General features: G+C 44.0%; 1 protein-coding gene across 6 annotated transcripts in view; it reads right to left on the reverse strand.

Annotated features, from left to right (window-relative positions):
• Positions 1 to 26,038, reverse strand: part of VPS13B (vacuolar protein sorting 13 homolog B) — a 1,086,122-nt gene that overhangs the window by 601,714 nt on the left and 458,370 nt on the right. For all 6 annotated transcript variants that reach the window (XR_015869381.1, XM_088442693.1, XM_088442694.1 and 3 more), the window contains exon 20: positions 15,648 to 15,757. Coding sequence is in view for 5 of the 6 variants with exons in the window: in XM_088442693.1 (XP_088298819.1) it covers positions 15,648 to 15,757 (110 nt within the window). In the remaining variant the exon portion in view is untranslated. The remainder of the gene's footprint in view (positions 1 to 15,647; positions 15,758 to 26,038) is intronic.

Raw genomic sequence — 26,038 nt, forward strand, 5'->3', positions numbered from 1 at the left:
TCCAGCTTACAATCTATATTCCCTATAACATGGAAACACTAGGGTCAATTTAACCTATCAGTATGGTTTTTTGGATGTGGGAGGAAAACCATGTAAACATACAAACTCCACACAAACAGTGTGAACTCATGAACTCAGGGCCATGAGGCAGTAAATTTATTTATTATGTATTATTTATTACCAGTTATTTATATAGCAGACACATATTCCGCAGAGCTTTATAGAGAATATTTGGCCATTCACATCAGTCCCTGCCCCAGTGGAGCTTACAATCTATATTCCCCATCACATGTACACACATACACACTAGGGTTAAGTTGTGTTGGGAGCCAATTAACCCTACAGTATATTTTTAGAGTGAGGGAGGAAACCGGAGTACCCGGAGGAAACCCACGCAAGCACAGGGAGAATATACAAACTCCACACAGTTAGGGCCGTGGTGGGAATCAAACCCACGACCTCAGTGCTGTGAGGCAGTAATGCTAACCATTACACCGTCTGTGCTGCTCCTAATGCTAACCAATAGAAAGGATGGCAGTATAACCTGTGCTCTAAATCCAGCTGCAGGTTTTACATAGGAGAGGAACCTGTGTTTATTCAGAATACAGATAATCCACTATTGAACTTATTCCATTTTAAGAAGTTTAGAGACTGATTCCAGCGCTTTGTGGCCTTCTCGTTTTTTTTATTAGCTAAGTAATGCTAACCACTCTGCCATCTGTCCTGCTTCTAGCGACCATAAGCAGATCAGCTCCCATCATTCAGAAGAAGTGACTAAGCAATTATGAGCTAGTGTTTTTTTTAGGTCATAGCCAGAATTCACCTGCAGACCATTTAACCATAGGCGTATGCAGCGGTGGCTCTAACCCTCTTAGATGAGAGGGGCTGCCGCTGCCGAGACGGAGAGGTAACTCACTGAACAAACACTCAATGGCTTCCGGCCGGGTCCCGCTGCCTGCGCATTGGATCTACCAGGCGCCGGGACCGGTGAATGCACACTGGCGGCGTGGCGTATCACCTGCATCGAATGCAGCCCCTGGAAGCCAGGTAGAGCTGCCTGAAAGGCAGAGAAGCGGCTTCCTACTGGAAGCACGCGCTCTGCTTATAGCGGCCCGGACTGGCAGTCCAAGTGGGGAGGTGACACCCCCCCTGGGGCTGCCTGTAGTGTGTGCGAGGTAGCGCTTCCAATGGGAAGCCATCTCCAGTCACGGACTGCACTGACTCACTGAGGTGGCAGATTTTACTGCAGCCATAGGTACAATCTGACACTGAGCATATGCATAAAAGATGCAGGGTGTGCTGTGCACACAGGCCCTTGGGTCCAGGGTGGCCATGCACCCAGATTATACACCACCTACCTGTTGCAAAAAAGTGGTCCTCCCCCCTACACGGTGCAAATTTCCCATTGACATCTTTGGGAAGATGGCGCCGCACAGTGAAAGCAAAGACTCTGTTACTGTGCCAGACCCTATGCTATGCTTGTGCTCCTGCACCGTCTTCCCGAATATCACTGGGAAGATGGCATCGTATAGGAGGGGAGGCCCACTTGCCAGCACCAGGTAGGATGTGGAGTGTCTCACTGCACATGGGCATTAATAAAATCGCGCATTTAGCCTTTATTGGGGCGCAACACTGTACCACAATCTCTTGATTGATGTGAAACCTGGAAACAAGTTTAGGAAAGAAGACAAATCGCGTTGGAAGGACAGCTCTATCCTGCTGAAAGATCAGAAACAGGGAGCGACAGGACAATGCGCTCAAGTCCGACACCCGCCGGGCAGAAGCTATGGCAAGAAGGAAGACAGTCTTCCAGCTGATTAAGGACATTGCCGAAATGCGTTACTGCTACTCCTGTCTATCGTATCCAGCACTCTGATTTAAATATTAGAACTGAGGTGCTCCCATCACTTCAGCCTGCTCTCCTTGCCCGAAGGAATTGGAGTTATTTGTCCCCTGCACACCTGCGGCTGAAACAGCGCCCACATTGCCAGAGATATCCGGTCAGTGGACCCCACTTTTAGCACTGTGGCACACGTCACTGCCCCCATCTTCCATCTCGGGGAGCAGAGACACTGAACGGAGCTGCACGGTGTGGCCGCGGTCCACTGGGGAGTGACACCTGCCACAGATTGGGAACCGGGAAAGAGCAATTACTTGGCTGGGGTGAGCTCTCCTTTGAAAGGAATACAGAGTAAGTCACCTCCATCAGGCAAGATGTAGCCTGCCCTATATTGTTTTATAGCCGGATATTTACTTTCTAGCTAACTAATATTGACTTGTATTCGCTGCGATCCATGATTTTTTTCAATTAGCTGGACAACATCTATGGTTACTGTCTGGGGTGTTTAACCATTAATTAGATGGGACTGTTTTCTCGAGTACTGGATTAAGTAAAATTTACTGTGTCTGTGGTATTCATTTAACTCACTCTACTGCATGTGTGTTTGCCCACACAATATATTCTTGGAACATGAAACTGTGTATCCGATAGAACATTGTTGCAATATGTGTAATCAATTAATATATGATGTATGTGAACTCATCAAACTGCTACTAATTATCTACAGCATGAGGTAATCTGCTATTCTTAAGGCCCCCATACACGGTGCGATTCAATGTTGGTAAGATGAGTTGTACAATTGCCCTTGAAATTCTTCCCTTGAAATTTTTCATAAGATGTGGTCAAATGGTGTACGATTGATCGTTCCGATCATAGGATAAGATGCATAGAAGTGTATCACATTGTGCTCAAAAGATTGTAGATCTCACTGCAAAACCATCTGATCTACGATCCAACTAGACGACGGCGGGATCGCAGAACACACAAAATACACCTATTTTCACACGATTGGTCTGCCCAACCTGTCGTAACTGGCCATATCGTGTAAAAAATCATCCCGTGTATGGGCACCTTCATTCTTATATGTCATTATCTAATTTTTGTTTTTAATAAATTGAGTTTATTTACCTACTGGCAGTGTTTGACTGAGACACACAAGCGCAGTATCCTTTTGTGCTTTTTAGTCTTCCAGTTAAGCCAACGAATGTCCACTGTGTCTAAAGGCTCAAAAGGCCAAGCATGAGGAGCACTAAGAACAAAGGGCAAATTACAAGAAGCCACTGGTGGTACAAATGGACGCTGTACATGGAGGATACCCTGAAGAAAATTCAGAAAATCAGGTAACAGCGCAATCTTTTTCAGAAAGAGAACAGGAAGGGCTGAAACCTTAATTTTCAGTAAAGCAAGGCGGAGTCCCAAATCCAGCCCCATCTGCAAAAAAAGAAAGCACGAGAGTGAGTTGGAAAGAACAGCCGAACACCAGTCAAATTAAGTCCTCCAAACCTGATGGTAAATTCTGGCCGAAGAGGGCTTACGGGCATTTAGAATAGTGCTAATGCCTGACCTAGAGAGAACCCCTTATATCTCTAGACGGATGTCTCAAAAGCAACCCTGTCAAAGCAAGACTGGCCAGATCCGGTTGTAAACATGGACACTGGGACAGATGATCTGGCCACAGTGGAAGACGCAGATGGAGAGGCCCGGAGGATCCAGTTACTATACCCTTCATGGTCAATCGGAAGCCACTAGGATCACTGTGCCGCCCTCCACCTTTAACTTGCGGAGGACCCGTGGAATCAGAGAGATTGGAGGGTAGATGTACAAGGCATCCACCAGAAAGGCCTCCGGATCTCTGGATCGTGAGCAGTACCTTGGAACCTGGTGGTTGTGCCAAGATGCCATCATGTCAATGTCCAACAAGCCCCAGCGAGTTGAAAGACTTCTAGATGTAGGGCCCATTCCCACGAATGGTTATCCTGGTGGCTTAGGAAGTCCGCTTCCCAATTTTGCACTCTGGGGATGCAGATCGCCGTCGGGAACGGAAGATGCCTTTTCGCCTCACAGCAGAATGCAACTGACTTACCTCATGGCGGCGTTACTGCGAGTGCCGCCTTGATGGTTTATGTAGGTGACAACCGTTGTGTTGTCAGACTGTACCTGCACTGGGCAACTATGGGGGAGAGGCAGAGCCAGACAAAGAGCTCTGCAAACCACTCAGAGATCCAGAATGTTGATTGTTAGCTGGATCTTGAGCCGACCACTGTCCCTGAAGAGTCTTCTGACAGGTCACCGCCCCCACCCCCGAAGACTTGCGTCGGTGGTGAGGAGGATGCAATACTGAATCCAAAAGGGGTGTCCCCTTATCAGGTGGGACCCCTGTAGCCACCACAAGAGGGAACTATGCACTTCCTGAGAGGCAGAAATCATCTGAGACCTGAGCTGTAGATGGGATCTGTTCCACTAGGCAAGGATCTCCAACTGGAGAACCAGAGAATAAAACTGGACATACTCTACCATGTTGAAGGTAGAGACCAGAGAGCTCAGAATCTGAATGCAAGAGTGTATTGGCACTCGGCAATTATGCAGAAATAAACAAATTTTGGTCTGTAAGTCCTAAACTTTGTCTCCTGGGAGGAACACCCGCTGAACTATGGACTCCAGCAAGGCCCCCATATGTCCCATCTCCTTAGTGGGAGTCAGAGAGGGTTTCTTCCAATTATAGAACCATCCATGGGCCTGGATATGGTCCACCGTGACCCAAACGTGTTTGAAACTAGGCCAGGAGAAGCAAGTTGTCCAGATAGGGAAATATTTGGATTCCTATCCTCTGAAGATGAGCCGCCATGACTGTTGTGAAGACATGAGGAGCTGTGGCAAGTCTAAACTGCAAAGCTCGAAACTGGAAATGTTCCTCCTGTACCGCAACCTGAAGAATTGCTGGTGACTGAGATGGATGGGAACCTGCAACTAGGCATCCTGGATGTCTAAGGAGGCCATGAAGTCCCCCGGCTTCATAGCTAGGATAATGGAGTGAAGTGATTCCATTCAGAACATGGGAATCCTGTTGAGAGACTTCACAGGTTGAGAATCGGACGTAAGGACCCGTTCGGCTTCTGTAACAGAAAGAGACTGGCATAGAAGCCCCGCTGAGATGAGGGAACCAGCACAATACCTTGGAGGCCAGCAGAGACAAAAATTTACCCCCTCAAGGCTCCTGCTTTCTCCTGATACAAAGGAAGAAAAACACTGGGTCGGAGGATGCTCCTGAAAGGTCAAAGCGTAACCCTGGGAGACCACCCCTCTTACCCAGGCATTCTCCGTGGTCGCCCACTAAATCTCAGAGAAAAGAAGAAGTCGGCCTCCCACGCTGGTGTCCCCCAGGTGGGGGCCTGTGCCGTCCTGCAGCAGGCTTGTTGGCTGGCTTAGCAGACAGGCATCTGGTAGATCAGGGTTGCTTACCTCCTGGCTTAGAACCTCTAGCGGTGGATCCCTGGGCCCTAGAAAACGACAAGCCCTTGGCTAATTCCCTGCGGATGAAAGGAGTGAAAATTGGAAGTTCGCGACCTAAGGTCTGCCCAGAAGGGAGAAAGGCTGTTTTAGATACTGCCACTGTAGCCACTATTTTGTCCAATCCTGGACCAAAGAGAATATCCCCCGAAAAGGGAAGAGCTTCAAGGGCCTTTTTAGAGTCAGCATCTGCATGCCAGGAACAAAGCCCAGAGGGCTCCTCTAGCTGACACGGAAGATGCCAATACCTTGGAAGTTAGTATACCTGTGTCTATAGCCACTTCCCCAAGATAAGCTCCACTAAAGACAAAAGCTAATTTCTGTGGGTACCTGAAGTGGCCGATGGCCTTAACAACCCAGGCAGATGCCAGGGCCTGACAAACTACCGCACCTGCATTAGAACAAATAGATTTAAGAAAAGTTTCCAACTTCCTATCCGTCACATCCTTAAGGGATGCCGTATTAGAAAGAGGAAGGGTGTACAGCATGGAGAGGTGTAATGGCGTGGGACATGTACAGTATGGAGAGGTGTAATGGTGTGGGACATGTACAGCATGGAGAGGTGTAATGGTGTGGGACATGTACAGCATGGAGAGGTGTAATGGTGTGGGACATGTATAGCATGGAGAGGTGTAATGGTGTGGGACATGTACAGCATGGAGAGGTGTAATGGCGTGGGACATGTATAGCATGGAGAGGTGTAATGGCGTGGGACATGTACAGCATGGAGAGGTGTAATGGCGTGGGACATGTACAGCATGGAGAGGTGTAATGGCGTGGGACATGTACAGCATGGAGAGGTGTAATGGCGTGGGACATGTACAGCATGGAGAGGTGTAATGGTGTGGGACATGTACAGCATGGAGAGGTGTAATGGCGTAAGACATGTACAGTATGGAGAGGTGTAATGGTGTGGGACACGTGCAGTATAGAGAGTGTAATGGCATAGGACATGTACAGCATGGAGAGCGACTGTATAACTCTGCCCTCTCTGCAGTAACAGATGACATACAGAGCACTGCATCACTCCGCCTCCGCTTCACTAATAATCACATACAGGGCCTGATTCAGACCCGCTCGCAAGCGGGTCGATGGTGGCCCAGTGCGCATGCAAGGCGTACGCGAGCCCTGAAGCGAGCGCAAAAAGCACTCGCTTCGGGATTCACTACAAAAGGGGCGGCTGTCGATGTTGATCGACAGCTTGCCCCGTTTTGTAGGTGTGGCAAGGGGGGTGGCTTCACAAACAGAGGCGTTCCCAAGCGAACGTCACCCGTTTGTGGGCGGCTCCACTGACATCACCAGTGATTAGAGCCAGAAGCTCTCTGGGGCTTGCGGCCACGAGACCCTACCCCACAAGGGTCTCGTCGCATGCCCGGTGGTCGCGATGGTCTTGACCATCGTGACCATCATCCTGGCCGCTCGCAATAGCTGTGGGTGGTCACCCACAGCTATGCGAGCAGCCAGGAGGCCGCAACTAAAAAAAAACAGCGCCTGCCCTGATTCAGAGCGAGCGCTCGCTTATTGCGAGCGCCTCTGAATCAGGCCCACAGATCACTGTATCACTCCGCCGCTCTTTATCTGACAAGACAAATCATACAGAGCTCTATCACTCCGCCCCCTCTTCACTAACAGATCACACACAGAGCACTGCATCACTCCACCCACTAGAACAGGGGGTGCTGTAACTGTATTAGTACACTTCTTGTTACATGTTTCGGACATGAGGTTCTTTCTTGGGTACAAGTGCCTGGCAAAATCAGGGAAATAAGATCTGGATCTGGAAGATAAACAATAGTTAAAAAGTCCAGCTTAATTACATTCAATCAGACAATGAATCTACACAGCAGAAGCTAACCCTGGAGAAGAAATGTTTCTATTTGAGAAAAATTGAAAATGCAACAACAAATTCTCAGTGGAACAATATATCCGAATTGGAATGTGCGGCAAGCGTTTGCAATTGCAACAAAAACAAATCACAATATTTCAACAAAGAGCAGTTAGTAAACAGAGTGTGCAGCTGCAATTGCGGATGGGGTGACCTCTATTGACTCCCCCTCACCACTATTGGCAGGTGCAAGCACTGGTTACAGGTCACATCGTCTGAGTTCATGGAAGAGGCAGCCCAAAATATGCAGCCGATCCACTAACACTTGGGAGTGCAAATACAAGAGGAGGCACGAGGTCACAGGAACCAAGAGGTGCCATCACTCTACCCCTTTACATGCTGTTACTCTCTTTACAAACCGCAAATAAATATTATTTTTGCCCCAGTGAGTAAGTGGCCTTTGATGTGTTGTGTTTTAGCCAAGTAGGCATTAATCAGTACAGTGATGTAAAAAAATATATAAAAAATTCAAAGCCCTGGGACTTGGTAGTTACAAGAAGGCGAAACCAGGCAGTAGGCAGAATGAGATGCAACACAATGAGCCTCCTCCCTGTCTGAGGCAGAGAGTGTCACCCACCCGCACAGCCCTTCCCAACCACTCATCAGGCTGTGAGGACTACATACATATTTCTGCTGGAATATATGGTATTGATTAAGTAGTGAAAACACCTAGCAGCATACTAAAAAAAAAACACAAGTCTAAAGAAATTTGTATAGGACACAATAACATGAACTGTTACATCAACAGGTGGCACTGCTGGTTCTTAGGGCAAATTGTTATGCCAGCAGACGGCATATTCATGTGTGCGTGGCGGGGGGGGGGGGGGTGCAATGGATCAGAAAGGTCTTTTGAAACCTAATGAGACCTAATAGAGGTGTAACATAGGTGAGTCAGTCTATAACTATTATTCTGATTGACTACAAGGATTTATTTATTTCTTTTTTAACATGGCTCATTGACTTACTTGATTGACTAGTGAAGTGACTTTTAAGGTCAGCTACTGACCTAGAAAGGGGTCAGCTAAAATCAACAGTCTACTTATTTACATGTTATGCAATATTTAATTATAATATGTACATCTCAAAGGTAGAGATTCTTAGTAAATAAGGAATGTGCAATTGACTATTATGGTAGGAAGAAATCTGCAATACACTAGACTTGATATGTGGGCACTGGCATTAGGCCACTCGCCCTGTTAAAAAAAAAAATTATGATATCTGAATTATTAAGTTTCAATGCTTACAATATTACTTTCAGGTTTTTTTTGTTCCTGGCTTTTGCTAAGCATCAAGCCAACAGACATCTGCAGAAAATGCATGACGTCAGAAAGAAGGAATGACATTTACATACAAACTTGGCTATCACTGTATGAGATTTAGGTCATTGCCCAAAGTGTAAACAATTCTTTCAAGTAGATCTTGGTGATCCTGAGAAGGCAGAGAAGAGAGTTATACACTGCTAACCAGTGAGAGCCCTTTCTACTCTCTCTCTCTTTGCCCATAGCTTCCCTTAGAGCTGTCTTAGCTTCTTTTGGTTGACTTTATTTTAATAGTGGTCCGCGCTACAGGAGTGTGATTCTAATTCTAGCTGCTAACGCACAAAGAAACAATGAGGTATCTGACCTCGTAGAGAGCTGGATAAAATAGAGGTAAGTGCGAGCGCTCTGGATTAGAATTATGGATAGGATTGACCAATGTTATTTATGATAGCAAGAGGTCTAGTTCATGGGCATATGTAAGATAAATGGCGAGGGGGGCAATGGGGGAGGGATGAAATATAAGGGTCCAGGTGTGAACCACCGTGTAGACTGTAGGTAGGGTGTTCACTTAAAACATCAGTTCAGTCACTGTGTGGTCCCAAAAAAGATTATATAATAAATACACCTAGGTCAGCAATAACTTGTGGCAGTATGTTCTTATAATACAATCCGTTGATCTTTCTATGTACAGTTATTAATGGTAGGTGGTATATGAAAGCAGTTCCCTTTTGTCCACTGGTATAATTATCGGTCTCCCGGCTCGCCTCCTCAAACGTTACCCATATGCAAAGAAAGGGAGAACCGGAGCATCAGGAGCAGGCAGGCAAGAGTGATGTAAGATATAGTATGTAGGTAAAGACTTACCCAGGTTCTGCCTCAGTTCTGCTGGTTCACCTGTAGTCCTTGCTCGACGGTCCAGTGTGTGTGGGTATGGGGGTAGCTGTCAGTCCGGCTGGACCATATATACACTATTCATGGACTCAAGGGAGTGAGATTTAAAGTTATTTATTGCCTGTCCACATGCAAATAGCTCCTTGTGGTACAGGTGTAATAGGTAATATAAAATAACAAGATACACATTCACTGGTAGTGTGAAGGTTCAAGGTTAAAAAGGTGGGTCGCTGTACTGTCCCCAACGCGTTTCGTCCCCTGTAGGGACTTTTTCAAGGGTAGGTGGTTTGGAGGGCACAGTAACTGGCTTTAAATACCTGCATTTGGCTCCACACATGGTAAAGATTAAGCCACTTCCGGGTTCGCGCTCTCCGCTGTGCGTCAGTCACGTGACTGGAGTGTGCCTGGCCTAGTACATAACGCACTGACTGCGCATGCTCACTGTAGCGAGAGCGGACATTTTGCCTCATATTAAACTGATTGCTGTGTTCCTTACGTCTCCCAGTTGGTAAGAGAGTTAAAATTGGTCTCCCCTGTCTCTATACTGAGGGCGGCCATTTTGGGTAGGACTTGTAATAGTGTAATCTTGCTGTGGATACGTATTTGCAGTGAACGAACACTGTACACTTTAGAACTAATCACATAGATGTACCTTGTAAATCACATGTGTATATACATGTGTATATACCTCATAGCTAGTTCTCATTGACAATGCATCAGTCTATCTATTGATGTAGGATACATAATAATGTGATACTTTATCTATTGCCTTCCCGGTCGTAGGGGAGGGGGGGGGGGGGGGGGGAGGGAGAAAACGGAGGCGGGGTGGAAAATAGGATATTCAATATGATATTCAATATAAGATATTCAAAAAATTCCCCAATCAAATCCCGACCTTATAAATTGTGGTATAGCCCCATAATAGATGTAAATGTTGATCCTGCTATCCTTCCTACCGGAAAAGAGCCTCAAAAGTTTAAAGGGTTACATTCAGTTGCTTGGTCTTTGGTGGGGTATAATGATCCTTATGTATTATAATAATACCTAAGATATGTGTATTTTTACAATAGGCTTCCAATTGATGGTGCTGATACTTATTGTTCAAAAAATGATAGGAATAGTGTTAACAACTTAAATTGTTATGTACAACCTCCATATTTTGCGGCAACATCTCATGATTGGCGATGCGGGTATGAGTCTCAGCCCATAGCTAGAGCCTTATGGGTCAATATTTAGACCTTCCGGTTGGAGAGTCCGCAATTCGAATATCCACCGGCTTTCTACTCTGTCAATTCTGGTAATGTGAACCCCACCTCTCCAGTTGGGCTCAACCTTTTCTAATCCAGAGAATCTAAGACCCTCTGGATTGCAGGCATGTACTGTCCTAAAATGGTCTGACACACTGTGCCCTATGAAACTTTTTTTTTTTATATTGTTAATATGTTTGTTAATTCTGGTTTTCAAATTTCGTGTGGTTCTTCCAACATATTGAAGTTGGCAGGGGCATCTTAATACATATATAATGTGGCAACTATCACAAGTGATAGTTTCCTTTATTTTATATTTATTTCCTGTTCTGCTTGATACAACCTCTGTTGTTGGTGCAGTGCTTCTATATTTTAATTGTGCACATGACCGACACCGGCCGCAATGATAGAAGCCTACATTTACATTGCGTCCCTCCAGGGTTTGTTGTCTTGAAGTTGCTCGATTTGGTTTAATGTGATTAGTTATTAGTTTTCTACCAATGTCTGGTGCTTTTCGAAAAACTACATCCGGTTGGGTGGATAACACCGGGTGTAGTTTATCGTCCATATGGAGTAAACCCCAATGTTTTTTTAGGATGTTTTTCACTTTAAATGCAGATCCTGTGTAATTGGTAACAAAATAGACTTTATTTGGATCCTCCCGTACTGTCTTGTCCTTGTATTTTAGAAGTGGTGATCTCGGGTTAGTTAATGATCTTTGATAGGACTCCTCTACACGTCCCATGTCATAGTGTTTTGCATTAAATTGATCTTTCAAATCGTTACTTTGTTCCAAGAAGTCCGTCATGTTGGAACAATTTCTCCTTATACGGGTAAACTGACTCATGGGGATGCTATTTAACCAGTTAGGGTGATGGTTGCAATCAGCCCTAAAATAGCTATTCACATCCACCTGTTTGTGATGTGTTTTAATGTGGATCCTATTGTCCTGGATAAAGATATCCAAGTCCAAAAATTGGACTTTTTCTTTACTGTACTTGGTAGTGAAAATTAAGTTCCGATCGTTGGCGTTAATATACGTCAGGAATTGGTCTAGTGATGTCTTATTACCTTCCCAGATGAATAGTACATCATCTATATAATGTCGCCATAGAACCAAGTTTGCTTCAAGCTCACTGGGGGACCAGATGTTGTTGTCCTCCCAGTGACTCATGAAGAGTTTCGCGTAGCTAGGGGCAAACTTGGTTCCCATGGCTGTCCCACATCGCTGCAGGTAGAATTCATCCCCATACCACATGTAATTATGGCTGATGATGAATTCTATGCCCTGTAGGATAAATGTCACTTGTTGTGGGTCTAGTTCTGTGTCCATATCCAAAAAATATTTTATACTTTCCAAACCCTGGGTGTGGTTGATGACCGTGTATAGCGACGTAACGTCGCTAGTGGCTAACCATAAATCCTCAGACCAGGTTATATCTTGCAGTACATTGAGTACCTGTGTTGTATCCCTTAAATGTGATCGCTGTTGTTTCACATAATTCTGTAGGAATTTATCAATGTATTGTGACAAGGGTGCGGTTAGGGAATTAATCCCAGATACAATCGGCCTTCCTGGTGGGTTGACGGGATCTTTGTGTAATTTTGGAAGAGAATAGAACACAGGGATCACAGGGTGGGGTGTGTTTAAAAAATCATAATCCTCTTTCTTAAGGATCCCTGTCCTCAAGCCTTCTTTTAAAAGTAGATTTAATTCCTCGTGGTAGCGTGTGGTGGGGTCCCCTTTTAATTTTGTATATGTATCCGTGTCCCCTAGGATTCTCAGGGCCTCTTTTTTGTAGTCCTCCTGGTTTAGAATGACCACCCCCCCCCTTATCAGCCGGTTTAATAATTAATGTGGTGTCTTTTTTTAGGTCATTTAGTGCTTGCATCTCTGATTTAGTTAGATTACATGCAGTACATCTAGATGTATTGATCTTGTTAATATCGTCCATAACTGCCTTCTCAAAGGTGTGGATGTAAGGACCTTTGAGGTAACTTGGGTTAAATTTGGACTGAGGTTTCAGTGTAGTATGCTTGTATCTGTCACTGTTCAGATTGTTGTGTGGGTTACATGGTTTGTCTAAAAAGTATTTTTTTAGGTTCAATTAGTTAATGGGTGGAGGCCATCAGTTGGTGGGATAAACCGATGTTCAGCCTATCAATATACTAGGATCTAGAGGCAACACCAAGACAAGAAGCACAAAGTGACATTACAGAGTGACTCGGAGATAAAACAAGGGATCCTCTGCTTTTATTCTGAATGTATTAGTGAAGTTAATGTATGTTTTCATTGTATATTCAATATTCAGAATGTCGACATGGTCTAAATGTCAACATGACTGAAATGTCAACATTTATCATGTCAAGATGGTTATTAAGTCAACATTGTAGTCAATGACGACCTTTTGTACCCCATCCCTCAGGTTTTATGTTGTCACTCCAGACAGGAGGTCCTTGCTGAGAAAGACAGTGCCCAGGATACTTTCATGCCCCGAGAAACTTAGACTGACCAATCATGTAACAGGGTGAGGACAGGTTGACTGACTTGCAGGCATATATTCTATAGCATAAAAACATTTTACAATATTCATACGAAAATTGCATTAGGAAATAATAAGATTTTATAGGACGTCTAAATAAACAAACAAAAAATAAATAATAAAAGGCATTCAGGAAAGTGGCATAAGGTAAGCAGCCAGCACTGTGAGTCTTTCCTTCCTTCAACTCAAGAAGTCAGTTGGGATACATAACACTACAGATGAGAGAGCTCTGGCAGCTGAAGGGAAAGCACCAAATATAAGTGTTAATTCAATATTAGATGTTCAGCTGATAACCATAAGGAGGTAAAAGTTCACCAAAGAGACTGCTGGTAGAAGCAGAGAGGTAAGAATAGCACATACAGTCTTACATTATAGAAGAGTGGTTTTGTAATACTGGTCAACAGATGGGGTTCTGCATTGAACAGTAGTCGACAGATAGAAATACTAGTAAGATGGGACTCTACATTAGATGGTAGTCAAAACATGGGTCTCCTCATTAGATACAAGTTAAAAGATGGGTCTCCGCATTACATACAAGTCAACAAATGGGGCTCTGCATTATATACCAGTCAACAATTGGGGCTGCATTATATACCAGTCAACAATTGGGGCTGCATTATATACCAGTCAAGAGATGGGTCTCCGCATTATATATACCAGTCAACAATTGGGGCTGCATTATATACCAGTCAAGAGATGGGTCTCCGCATTATATGTACCAGTCAACAGATGGGGCTCTGCACTATATACCAGTCAACAGATGTAGTTCTGCATTAGATACCAGTTAAAAGATGGGTCTACGCATTACGTACCAGTCAACAGACGGGGTCTCCGCATTATATACCAGTTAAAAGATGGGTCTCCGCATTACATACCAATCAACAGATGGGTCTATGCATTATTTACCAGTTAACAGATGGGTCTATGCATTATATACCGTTCAACAGTTGGGACCCTGCTTTATATAAAAGTCAAGAGATAGGGCTCTGCATTATATATACCAGTCAACAGAGTGGGCTACAGTGTTTATAGGAGTCACTGGATAGGGCTTTGCCTTGAAAAATGCAATCAAATGGCTCTCTTCATTGTATAACCATCATCTAATAAGATTAGAACATGCCTCTTTATAATGGCTTATGTTCCTACAATGTACTGACTTTTTCAAACCACAGCCAAAAGTAGGAAAATCATGGCAGTATTTATATTCGACTTACAGGAGCCTTCATAGGCCCTCATTCAGAGCCGTACGCTCTGAGCAGAGCGCACGCTCTGAATGAGGGCCGGGCTCCATTTTCATGGAGCGTCCTCCTGGACGCTCGTATAGCTGTGGGTCACCACCCACAGGCTATACGAGCGTGCTTTGTGATGGCCGCGATGGTCGAGACCATTGCGACCATCGAAATTGCGAGCCGGAGCCTGCGGTTGAGGTTTTCAACCGCAAGCTCCGGAGTGATTTTGGCTCTATCAGAGCCAAAATCACTCCCACTGACATCACTAGTGATGTCAGTGGGCCGGCTTCTGACGGGAGGCGTTCCCGTGGGAACGCCCCCGTCAGGGAGGCACGCCCCCGGCACGCCCACCAAAGGGGGCGTGCTGTCAATCAACATTGACAGCACGCCCCCTTTGATCGGACACAACGAGCGAAGGACTTTCCTTCGCTCGTCGCGTCTGGCGCATGCGCACGACGGAGCTCCCTCCGTCGTGCGCATGCTCAGTGCATAACATCGACCCACTTGCGAGCGGACAGCCGCTCGCGAGTGGGTCTGAATCAGGCCCATAGTCTATTAACGCAGACATTGATGTCCCATACATTGTGAGTAACTCTGTGAATCTTAATGTAAATACATATAATGTATTTTTAATATAATGCAGGGATTTCCAGCCAACATTAATTATATTCCTTTATATACTCATTGCACTACAGGGAAACCACAACAAAGATGAGTTTATCCATTAAAAAAATACAGACTATACATTCAAATGTAGTGGAATTACCCCTATTATAGACCCCACAGCTTAATTTGGGGAACATGGCTGTAGAAAGTGTCTGACCAGAATATATATACAGTATATTCTACACACCTCATCACAGAAGGAGTGAGAACATGAAATAAAACCGTAACAAGGAGGATTATCGGGAACATGTGAAAACTAGTGTACTGTATCATCTACTCAACAGACAATTCTTTTAACACCCTACACAACAGGGAAAGCAGAATTTTACAATTTTTGTTCTTCTGCCAACGTCTAGTATCATTAACTCATTTTTGGAGATACATTATAAGTGTTGAGCTGGACATTGAAAATGCCAAAATAATTTTGTAGCCAGATTTCTTTACAATGCTATGAGTAAGCTAAATTAGGTGTTTAACATAGCTTTGGTCAAAGGCTTAAACCCATGCCTTGCTAGACATGCTACAGCAATGATTCACAGCTGGGATGAGGAATGGAGCAGACAATGCTGCAGGCTGTTACCTGTTGAGGCTGTCTGTCACCTTTTCGCTGCGGATGGTACAAGAGCCATGCGTACAACAATAGGTCTACATTCAGTGCTAAACCCTGCACACTCGCCAGAAACACTGCACCTAAAACAAAGGGAAAGAAAGTGAATTAAAATGAAATATTGGCTCTGTTCTGACAAAAAAAAAAAAACAGACATAAATGTACCGTTATCAGAATGATTACCTCCAGGTAACTGTAGGTTGCGATACATGATTGTATTTTGCAAATATGAACGTACCAGTAGGTAATATACTGTATCCAGTACTGCATAGAAAGCTGTAGACACAGAAGTCATTGGATATCTCAACACATACTAATTTATTTTCTTAAAGCATAAATAAAGGACTGGTAAACCATCTCACGGCCAAGCCAACTCTTGAGTTCCAAAAGTAAATTTTATATTTCTTCTTTTGGAAGAGATGAGGCTTACTCGAGGTAGCACACTTTAATAAATAAGAATGATTTTATTTTCAAATGAGGAATCAACAGTACATAGGATCCGGTCAATATCCGGCACATAGGATCTCGGCGCTGAGAATACCGATATCAGAATCCGGCGCTGGCATCCCACAGTAGCGAAGTTAGGCGGAGGGCTAGCATTAGGCACTAAAAGGGGAGGGTTAGGTTTAGGGTGCGGGGAGGGGCAGGTTAGGTTTAGGGTGCGGGGAGGGTTAGCGTTAGGATTAGGCACTAAGGGGGGAGGGTTAGGTTTAGGGTACGGGGAGGGTTAGCGTTAGGGTTTATGGCCAGGCACTAGGGGTAGGGTTAGGTTTAGGGTGCTGGGAGGGGCAGTTTAAGTTTAGGCACCGGGGAGGGTTAGCATTAGGCACTAAGGGGGGAGGGTTTGGTTTAGGGTGCGGGGAGGGGCAGGTTAGGTTTAGGGTGCGGGGAGGGTTAGCATTAGGGTTTATGGGCAGGCACTAGGGGGAGGGTTAGGTTTAGGGTGCGGGGAGGGGGAGGTTAGGTTTAGGCACTTTGGGGAGCTTAAGTTTAGGCACCGGGGAGGGAGGGTTAGGGGTAGGGAGAGGGGGAGGGTTAAGATACCTGCCGACATGTGTCGGTATCCTAAACCTTTCAGGATGCCGGTGTCGGGATTTTGACCGATGCGATCCTGAACGTCGGCATCCCATACCCAACCCGCAATACATAATTGAATGCTAAATGTGCTACACTCGGAATGCCAAAAATGAATGAGAGGTTTCCTAGTACCCTCTCTGGAGATCACTGGCACTGACCATTTTTTGCCATTTTAAATGTGCAGAATGAAAACAATTTTCAATGTGTCATTAACCGGCAAGTGGGTGTTATTGTGGCATTGCCATTATTGGGACAGATGTGTCCTCATACACTATTGTCGCAGTCGCGCCGATTCCAATGTGACTTCGCTTGCGCCAAGTGTCTTTTTCACTAGAAATCCGATGTCACTAAACCGCTTGATGAGTCTGTGCTAATGAATTTGATATTAACCCAGCTTTTCTTTTCATGGGCAATGCCTTGGACTGATGCATAAATATCTTAAGATTCATTGCAGTTTATACCACATTTACAAGAATGTTTTTTTAGCAATGGGTGAATGATGCTATATCATCTTATCAGTTGAGGGAATATAGGGTATATATCTAGAAAGAGAAGTACAACAGACCCATAATAGTGGCCATCAAAGAAGGAATATACAAGATTTGCATACCAAACATACATATCAGAGTGGTATAATAATCAGTGCCGCCGGGAGATCTACTGTGTCCTGATACTAGGAAATGTTGGTGACTACAGGGGTCCCCTTTAAATGGAATGTAGTAACTCTGTCTTTTTGTCTTTTGGTTGCACCATCTCGAAAATGCCAGGACACTCCTCACCCCTCAGCACTCCTGATATTAGGGATGGCCATATAATGGTTCACCACTGATAGTGCCATCTTTGATGGCTTCAACCACGTATGGGCATTACTACTGTGGGATATGTGAATGCAGCGAGCCAATAAGGGAAGGAGGGCAGGGCTAAACAGCACACATCTGGGGCAAAGCTGAGCACTGTCCACCCAGAAAAATAAATCACTCTGTTGCATCACTACAGGATCTCTTCCATTGATATCAGAGAGACATCGGATATCCGCCATCGACAGCAAAATCATCGTCCAACAGTGGCTAATCATCGATAGTTAATAGCCATTGCCTCCTGATATTAAATCTTAATCATTCTTCCATGACGAGAACAAGAAAGTCTACTCCACTTCTTAATGTGTAAAAAAACCAGATACAACCAATACATCGCCTATATAATGTAGCACAGCATAACACCAGAGCAGCAATGTAAGTGACTAGCACTACTATAGCAGGGCTAAACTGTCCAGCTGTTCCATAGCAACTGGAGCCTCTTGTGGAGTAAATATTTAGATATAGTAACATAGTTTATTTTTAAAGCAGGCGGTTATTATTTTGGAATAACGTTCCATCCCACTGACACTAATTATATTACACTAGATGATTATATACAAACTGTTCTAGATTAGGGTCTGCTCCCACTGAATATTGCTACAACAGCAATTGATTTTTTGCAACAGCAGAGAGACCGTATTTTCCAGGGGGATGCCAAAAGAAATGGCACCACTATTCTGTTTCACTGTGTGCTGCGATGTCACCTTAGTTATGTGATCAGATGAGACGTTACATTTTGTCAAGAGTCTCAAAAACAGGAAAGATATTTAAATATCTGTTCACAAGGACGCGCGCCAAACCGTAAATGTGAACGGAGCAGCGACTGGAAATACTATCACGTATTTTAAATCAGAGCACCATAGGTTTAAAACACTAACCAACCGTAATGAAGCTTCAATGAATACTGAACAAGTATATACTACAAGACTATAAACTGGGCAATTTTACAATGTGGCACTGCATACAGTACTTTGTCATCATCACAAGTCTGAAGGTACATCAGAAAAGGGTACTACTTTCAAACTTTAGGGGTGAATCCGGAAACAACTATCATCACATATTATATATTCCTCCTCCTTTTTAACAATTGTGTTTATTTTTCATCATTTATTATGCACAGATTTGTCCGCATACATCATTGCTTTAGACGCGCCAAACAGCCCCTTTTCGGTGCTCCAGGTCCCATTTTGCTAGTAACTCGGGATGCAATGCAACTTGGACGCACCAGAACACTGCGCTTATTATTTTGTTATGCAGCATGTGTATATCTGAGTACAACTGAATCTCTTAATCAGTATACAAAATTGCTACAATGCAGCTGCCGCGGATTTTTTCACGCCAATATCCGCTGTGCTTTGTGTACAGACACAGCCGCACGCAGATATACAAGTGTTGCTTATCAAATTAATCAGTGCAGTCTCCTGGTGCATCCTAGTACATCCCATTGCGACTAACACACACAATCTCGGCAAAAAAAAATAAGATACAAAAAAGTTGTCCGGCTGAAGACCTATCACCAACAGTCACGATATTTACTCAAGCCCAGGAGAATATCTATAATGGGTGCACAGGTCCATTGGAGGTCGGCACCGCACACCCTGCACCCATATTATCTAATACTTACCTCTCCGAGGTCCCGTCTCTCAGCCCTGCCCAAAATGCTGGAAAGTGGCTGCCGCAGGCATTTTTCTGACGTTCTGCGTATGCGCAGTGAAAAAAGCGCTGGAAAAATGGCGGGCGCGCCATCTTTCCGGCTATCTGAGCATGCGCAGTAGACTCTGGACACACTCTAGTGCCCAGAGTCTACTGATGTTGTGATCAGATGCGTCAATCTGCTGCCGGCCGCCGGGGAGAGAGGAGGGGGCCCCGGACGGGGAATGAACATGGGCCCCCTCCTCTCTAAATAACTGCAGCCACCTTGTTGTACAAATATCGAATTCATACATTAAATTTAGATGTGCAGCCTGCAAACATTTGACGTTACACTGCCAACAGATTGTGGATCCACTTTGAAAATTACCCTTTATGTCAGAGTATAGGCCAGTATGCGATCGAGGAACATCTTATTTATTAGTATATTATTATTGTGCATTTTTCATGGAAACCTATTTTTTTTTTTTTTAAAACAAAAACCTAAAACAAGTAAAAACAAGTTAGAAAGTCCATTTCAAATTACTCACAGAGAACATTAAAAATCTATTTTCAACAGTCAAAAGCATCCTGGAAACACCAATAGCCCACTAATAGAGAAAAAAAAAGCAGGTTAACAAGTTCACGTATGTTAAAAAAAAAATTAAAAAAATCGATAGTAATGTAAACACTTTTCAACATAAACATAAATATACTTTATTCAAAGAATAAAACAATAAATGTAATCATTTTACTCTGTTACGGGTCATCTTAAAATGGTGATAATAGAATTATTGCCACAATTCTTGTTAAATAGGCTTCCCCGTGCAAAGTCATAGGGAAGCTATGTCCAGCAAAATGGCTTCTACCCCCTTTGATAAATTGGCTTTATGTCTTCCACTGCAGAGGATCTACAACAAGCCGGCCTATTCTCCTGGAATGTCTGGGAGACTCCCAAATTTGTGGAGTTTCCCTATTCTCCCAGAAGAGTAGACCAAACTCTCGAATCCAACCCACTCCCCAGTGAAGTGACCATGACGTGACAGCGCGTTTCGCTGCGAATCATGTAATAATGGCCCCATCTCTTGCTGCCACAAATCATGGAATTGTGCATTGGTGGTGGTGGGGATCTCAAAGTAGTTAAATACGATATAGAGTAAATCATATTACAAAGATATATCAGACTCTCTTATCCCATAGATAAAAGAAAATAATTTCTAAATGGAAAATAGAAACATTCCGTGATGGATAAAATATGAAAATATTAGACAATGAGTCAGGGGAATATTTCACCCTCTGAAATCATTCGGCCGTCATGGAATGAGTAGGTAATATCAAATAATATTGTGTGTTGGATTTATGGCCATATTCATTTATCTTTGGAAACTGTACAGTCCACAAATGTGAATCAAATACATATGTCACATTGTTGTATATACATCTGTATAATGCTGTCTAGGAGCAAGCTAAAGATACTTTAGGGCTCATGTCGAGTTGGACACAAATGCAACAATATGCGCCGTTTCCCGCAATGTGCGCATCCTGTGCTTGTGCAGACTTGTGCTTGGGGCAGGCATAACTGGGGTTAGAGGGGACATGTAAGCACAACCAATGTCCCAACCCGACCACAAGAAAAATCCATCCATTAGGATAACTTGTGGCTGCTAATCCCTGGAGCAAATTGCAATCAGCAGCTGCTCGTGATAGGCTGAATGTATCTGAACGTCTCACACTATTGCAATTGCAATGTGGCTAAATGCAATTTATTTGCATTATTACACTAATATTTGCAATTAGTCTACAGCAATACAATAAAGCAGATGCCCATATCAATTTCTAAAGGGGAAGGTCATGTATATGTGTATTGATTCTTACAGTGCCCTTCAAACCCAACTCTTCATTTCTAAGGCATGTTATCACTGTGTGAGTGGCGCACATCACTGCAGGACACGGACTGGCACTGACTTTTCTAAAGTGCGGTGTTATCTTGCTGATACCTGTAGCTAGCATAACATACTGTAATAATGATGGCAGAACACATTTATAAATTGTTTTTCAAAAGTGTATTCGGGCCTCACACACCGAATGATTTAATCCTTTATTACACACTAAATTACAGCTGTCGATCCATGACAACTATAGCGTACCTACTGACAGGTTCAGTCAGCCAATCAGCGGGCGGTACTACATACATCACATTGTCTTTTTTTTTACTGATGCGCACTGCAGTTTAGGAAAAGCGACATCTGGTGGACAGAAAGTTGCATTACACTCTCTGGCTTTTTCTGCGATTCAGTACATTACGATGTGACTCAATACGCCATGGCACAGCACGTCTAGCAGGACAAAATACATGGCGTATGGAGCAAAGATGTAGCAGGACATCTGTATTGTGTGGTGGTCAAAAAAATAGCTTTGTATTGTACAGTAGTCACAAAAAATATCTGTGTTGTATAGTATGGCATTCACTGCTATGCTTTGTTCACTGAGATCTGGCTGTGTTACTTTTTACTGTTAGAGCAAGTATAGGGGTATTATTGTAATATCAGGTGTAATTATTGATGTAGTCTGGATGAAAATAATAGTGTTTTCAATGGATTTTGAAATACCTTTGCCTGGGGCATCTATTTCTCCAAATTCACTGGCTACGTTAGTGGTTAGAACAGGAGACAATATAGGGCTGACGTAGCTAGAATACCCCTATCTGTATGCTCGCTTTCAAATCGGTCATTATTATCCATGGACATTTGCACCGACCTCTATCCTTGGTGTCGGAAAACAAGTGTATTTCCGCAATTCTGTTGACATAATCTTGCTGAACTTTGTCTGTGTGTGAATACCCCATTTACCACCCAGTTACGCCCCAATCAGTTGCAAGAGGAGATGCAAAAAAGATGCCTTAGACTCAGCATCACCGAAAGTTAAGCCCGCTCGGTTCTGGAACATACACACGGTGAAAACACACATGGTACGTCTGAAAAACGAAATTGCATTAAATTCTGTATCAGCCCTTATGTGTCCATAGGCTTCAGAGAGGCTGATCCAACCGTGGTCATCTGTATCTTTAAATTCACCATGTCCAAAGAGAGCCTGGCTGTGATCGTAGGGCCTTAACTAGCGGTGTGTGACCGATGCTGCGGTCCCATGGCCCTTGCTTCTGATTAGCAGGGTGCCTTGAACGTCACACTGCAGCCAGGATCACTGCTGGGACAGCGCATCCTTTAGAATTTCCAGACAGACACCCAGCAGCCTGTGCAGGAGGTCGGAGAGCCCTCAGGAAGCTCCAAGTCAGTGCTGCACTTACCGATGCAGTCGGCCGCGCTCCTTCTGTGCAACGACCTGATGTCTTCCGCTTTGGGGGCGGGCCGGCACAGGGTGCATTTAAGCCCTGTTATGGCTCTGTGTTATCATATTGGCAGGTCAGAGGAACATTTTCCCTGAGGTGTGTTGCTACTCACCACGGATCACTGTTAAAGTTGCAATTAGTGTTTAATTCCTGCATAGAAAATGGTGCTAATTATTCCTATATCTCTAAGTAACTGTAACACTTTAGTTGCCTCTTTTCTAGTTTGTGGATATTCTAGGTCTACTCTTCACCCCCCCCTTTTAAGCTTCCCTTCCAAGTATGTATTTTAGAACATGACACCAGAAGGTATGCTAAAACCAGCTTTTTATTTTCCCACGCAGATTTGATACGTGCAGGAAAATATCAAGGCTACATGTGTGAAATTTCCACTGATGATGTTCAACAGGTGATCCTATAATGACACAAGTGCAGCGAGAGGCCTCTGTACATGAAGGTGGGAGATGCACAGCTTCTCCCTGACAATGCCAACGCAAATATTTTCATTCAACAAATCTTGATTAAATTCTGGGCGCTCGCCAGCCCTGGCTTCCTACAAAATATTAATCTTTTGTAAACTCATGCAAGGCTGAGGGAATGCGCTGGGAGATATTTCATAATGATTCCCATATTGAGAGCCTGACAAGCTCTCTTCAGAATCTCACAACATGCCAGATTTGTAGTGAACGCAAACTTACTTTGTGTAATAAAGCCTATGGCGTTCCAGGTACAAATACCTTCAGTAATGTAGGTCACCAGTTGTATCTCGCTATTTATAGATGTACTTCTAAGCAGTGGCTATATAACAGCATAGTTATCATTTTAATAATCCAAGGCAATGCTAGAGAACACAGAGGATGATTTCACCTTAGGGACAATCCTTGCCTTATTGTATTATTGTTTATTGAATTGTGGATGTTCTTCTTGTGGAACCCCCCAACCTCCGTGCTGCTGCTAATCTACGATGGTGGTGGGTCTGTAGTTTCCCTATTTGGAGCTGTCTGTAGCTCTGATTGCCACCAAATGTAGTACGAAAAACAAAGAGCCAAGAAGGGCTAGTTGTTGGGGCACTCTTCAGAGTGCCCCAACAATTAGCCCTTCTTGGCTCTTTGTTTTTTGTACATGTTATATTTTGGGAGCACCACCAACAACATGTTATGTCACAATCTCTAAATATAAAATGAAATATGGTTGGTTGTAAATTAATGCCGTAATAATATATGGTTCTGGGCGGTACCAAACCCCCCCCCTCATTTTTTCAAACCAAATGTAGTACATCTGCTATTTAAGGCATGGGGTGATGGATTCCGTGGAGAAAAAATAATAAACATGAATAACGGAGAGGAACCTAAAATTAAATATAAACTTGGATTTTTTCTTGTTTGTAAAAAGTGAAAAAGAACCTGGGCCGATGTGCCAGAAGAATTGCTCACCGCTGATTAGTAAAAAGAACCTGGGTCAATGTGCCAGAAGAATTGCTCTCCGCTGATTGGTAAAAAGAACCTGGGTCAATGTGCCAGAAGAATTGCTCTCCGCTGATTGGTAAAAACCACCTGGGCCAATGTGCCAGAAGAATTGCACTCCGCTGATTGGTAAAAACAAACAAACAAACAAACCTTTAGATTTCTGTAAATGTCCTGCTCTCCTACATTATGTACAGTGTGCATTTTTTTGATTTTGGAATTAAAATTTCAGCTCCTTTCAGTTTGTTGGTCCCTTTTTGTGCATTTAACCTTGTGCAGCGCTGTATTTCCCATACCGGCAGGTTGTATAACAATTTTTTTTTTTTTTTCTCGGAATCTTTCTCGTCAGGCCCGGAATAGTATAATTACTAGGTTAGATAGAGCCGCATTTTGTAGTAGAGCTTAATACAATAATACTACTCATTGAAGACCAACAAAAAAATATTGGCTGACCAATATTGTACTGCAAGCCTTTCTAGTTCTTTTTAACTAGTTACCATTTCTTCATTTTTAAAAATCTGTCTGTAGAAGAAACGAATGTAGGGCGGAAAAGGGCTTCTAGACTCAGACTTTTATGCCCGAAGCTTTTCAATTACAATCCCTTTTCCTTGCGCAGCGAACGCACGTTAACCCATAGATTCCGGGATAAGTGTCAGGAGCTATGCTTTAACACCTTCACAGCAGCCACAATAACGGCAGACAGCAGATCTTTGTTCGAGCCTCAGGAGGAGGGAAAAAAGAAATCTGCATAAAGTGCAGCCTGTGGGTGCAATTAAGTAGTCCCAGGCACTGCTTCGAGGCTAATTGAATATAGCCCATAGTGGGGAAAACGAAGCACTTCACCAAACTGCTTCAGACAAACAAGGGAGTGTAGGATATTTAAAAAAAAATGATAATTTTACATTAAAATATACTGAATGCTGACAACACCCCTGCATGGCCCTAGTCTATTGAGCAACCAGATATTTGTTTATAATAACCCTCCTCTATCTTTATATGTATAATAGCCTATCACAGCTAACCAACCACAATGTAACCGCTCCGCCCTCTACATACTTCCCTGGATGAGCCCCATCACTCTCCGTACATATTAAACAGCTCTAGATAAATTAGAGATAAGGAGGTAAAAAGGTTCTATAGAGCACAATAAGGTAAATAATGCTACAGCAGAAGAATATACAATCAAAATCACGGCTCCGAATCGCGTCAATGTACATGGTTTCAAGCCGTGTGACAGCAGCTCAGATTCCTTTCTCACTGCACGTTGGACCTGGGTTATTCCCAGGTGGTCCCCTTTACACTGCACCAGTGTCTGCCCTGCACGTCACTCCCTTGAGGTGGGCCTCTGCATCCACAGCCAATCAGCAGTTTTTAAACTAGACACGGGTCGAATAACCCAGGCCCCTTGTTTCAGACTGCACCTTATCCGGGTCGGTCCCGGGAATAACCCTGCCCGCGACCAGGGTCGAGATCCTGAGACACACAATCCGGATCGACCCTTTCACACCAAACCCGCACCCGGGTTTGCCCAGCAATATCCCAGGTCAGAGGCTCTGGACATGGTTTATAAACACTGCAGCATTAGCGATTATAAAACTCTAATAATCAGCAGGGCGTAAGCAACGAAGTGTTAGGTGCCCTTGTGGGGAGTTAAGAGAAGATGATAGCATGAGTAAGGGAAGAAGCAGCACTTGAGGGAAGAGGGCCCTGCTTGTGAAAGCTTACATTCTGTAGGGGAGGGACAGACAGGGGTGACACAGATGGGGTAGACAGTGAGGAAGGAGCATGGATCAGTGGGTTGGATGAAAGCTGGAAGGCTTTGATTAAGTAGTGAGTCTTAAGAGCCTGTTTGAAGATTAGTAGAGAGGTGGAGAGTCTGATAGGGAGAGAGTTCCAGAGGTATGGAGCAGCAGAGTTAAAATCTGTTGGCAGGAGAGGCAGCAGGCATTTGTTGAGCGAGTGGGTGGGCAGGAGAGTGTGAAGGGAGATGAGGTC

The sequence above is a fragment of the Taudactylus pleione genome, unplaced genomic scaffold (genome assembly GCF_031769625.1).
Source record: "Taudactylus pleione unplaced genomic scaffold, aTauple2 ptg000314l, whole genome shotgun sequence".
NCBI classification, from domain to species: domain Eukaryota; kingdom Metazoa; phylum Chordata; class Amphibia; order Anura; family Myobatrachidae; genus Taudactylus; species Taudactylus pleione.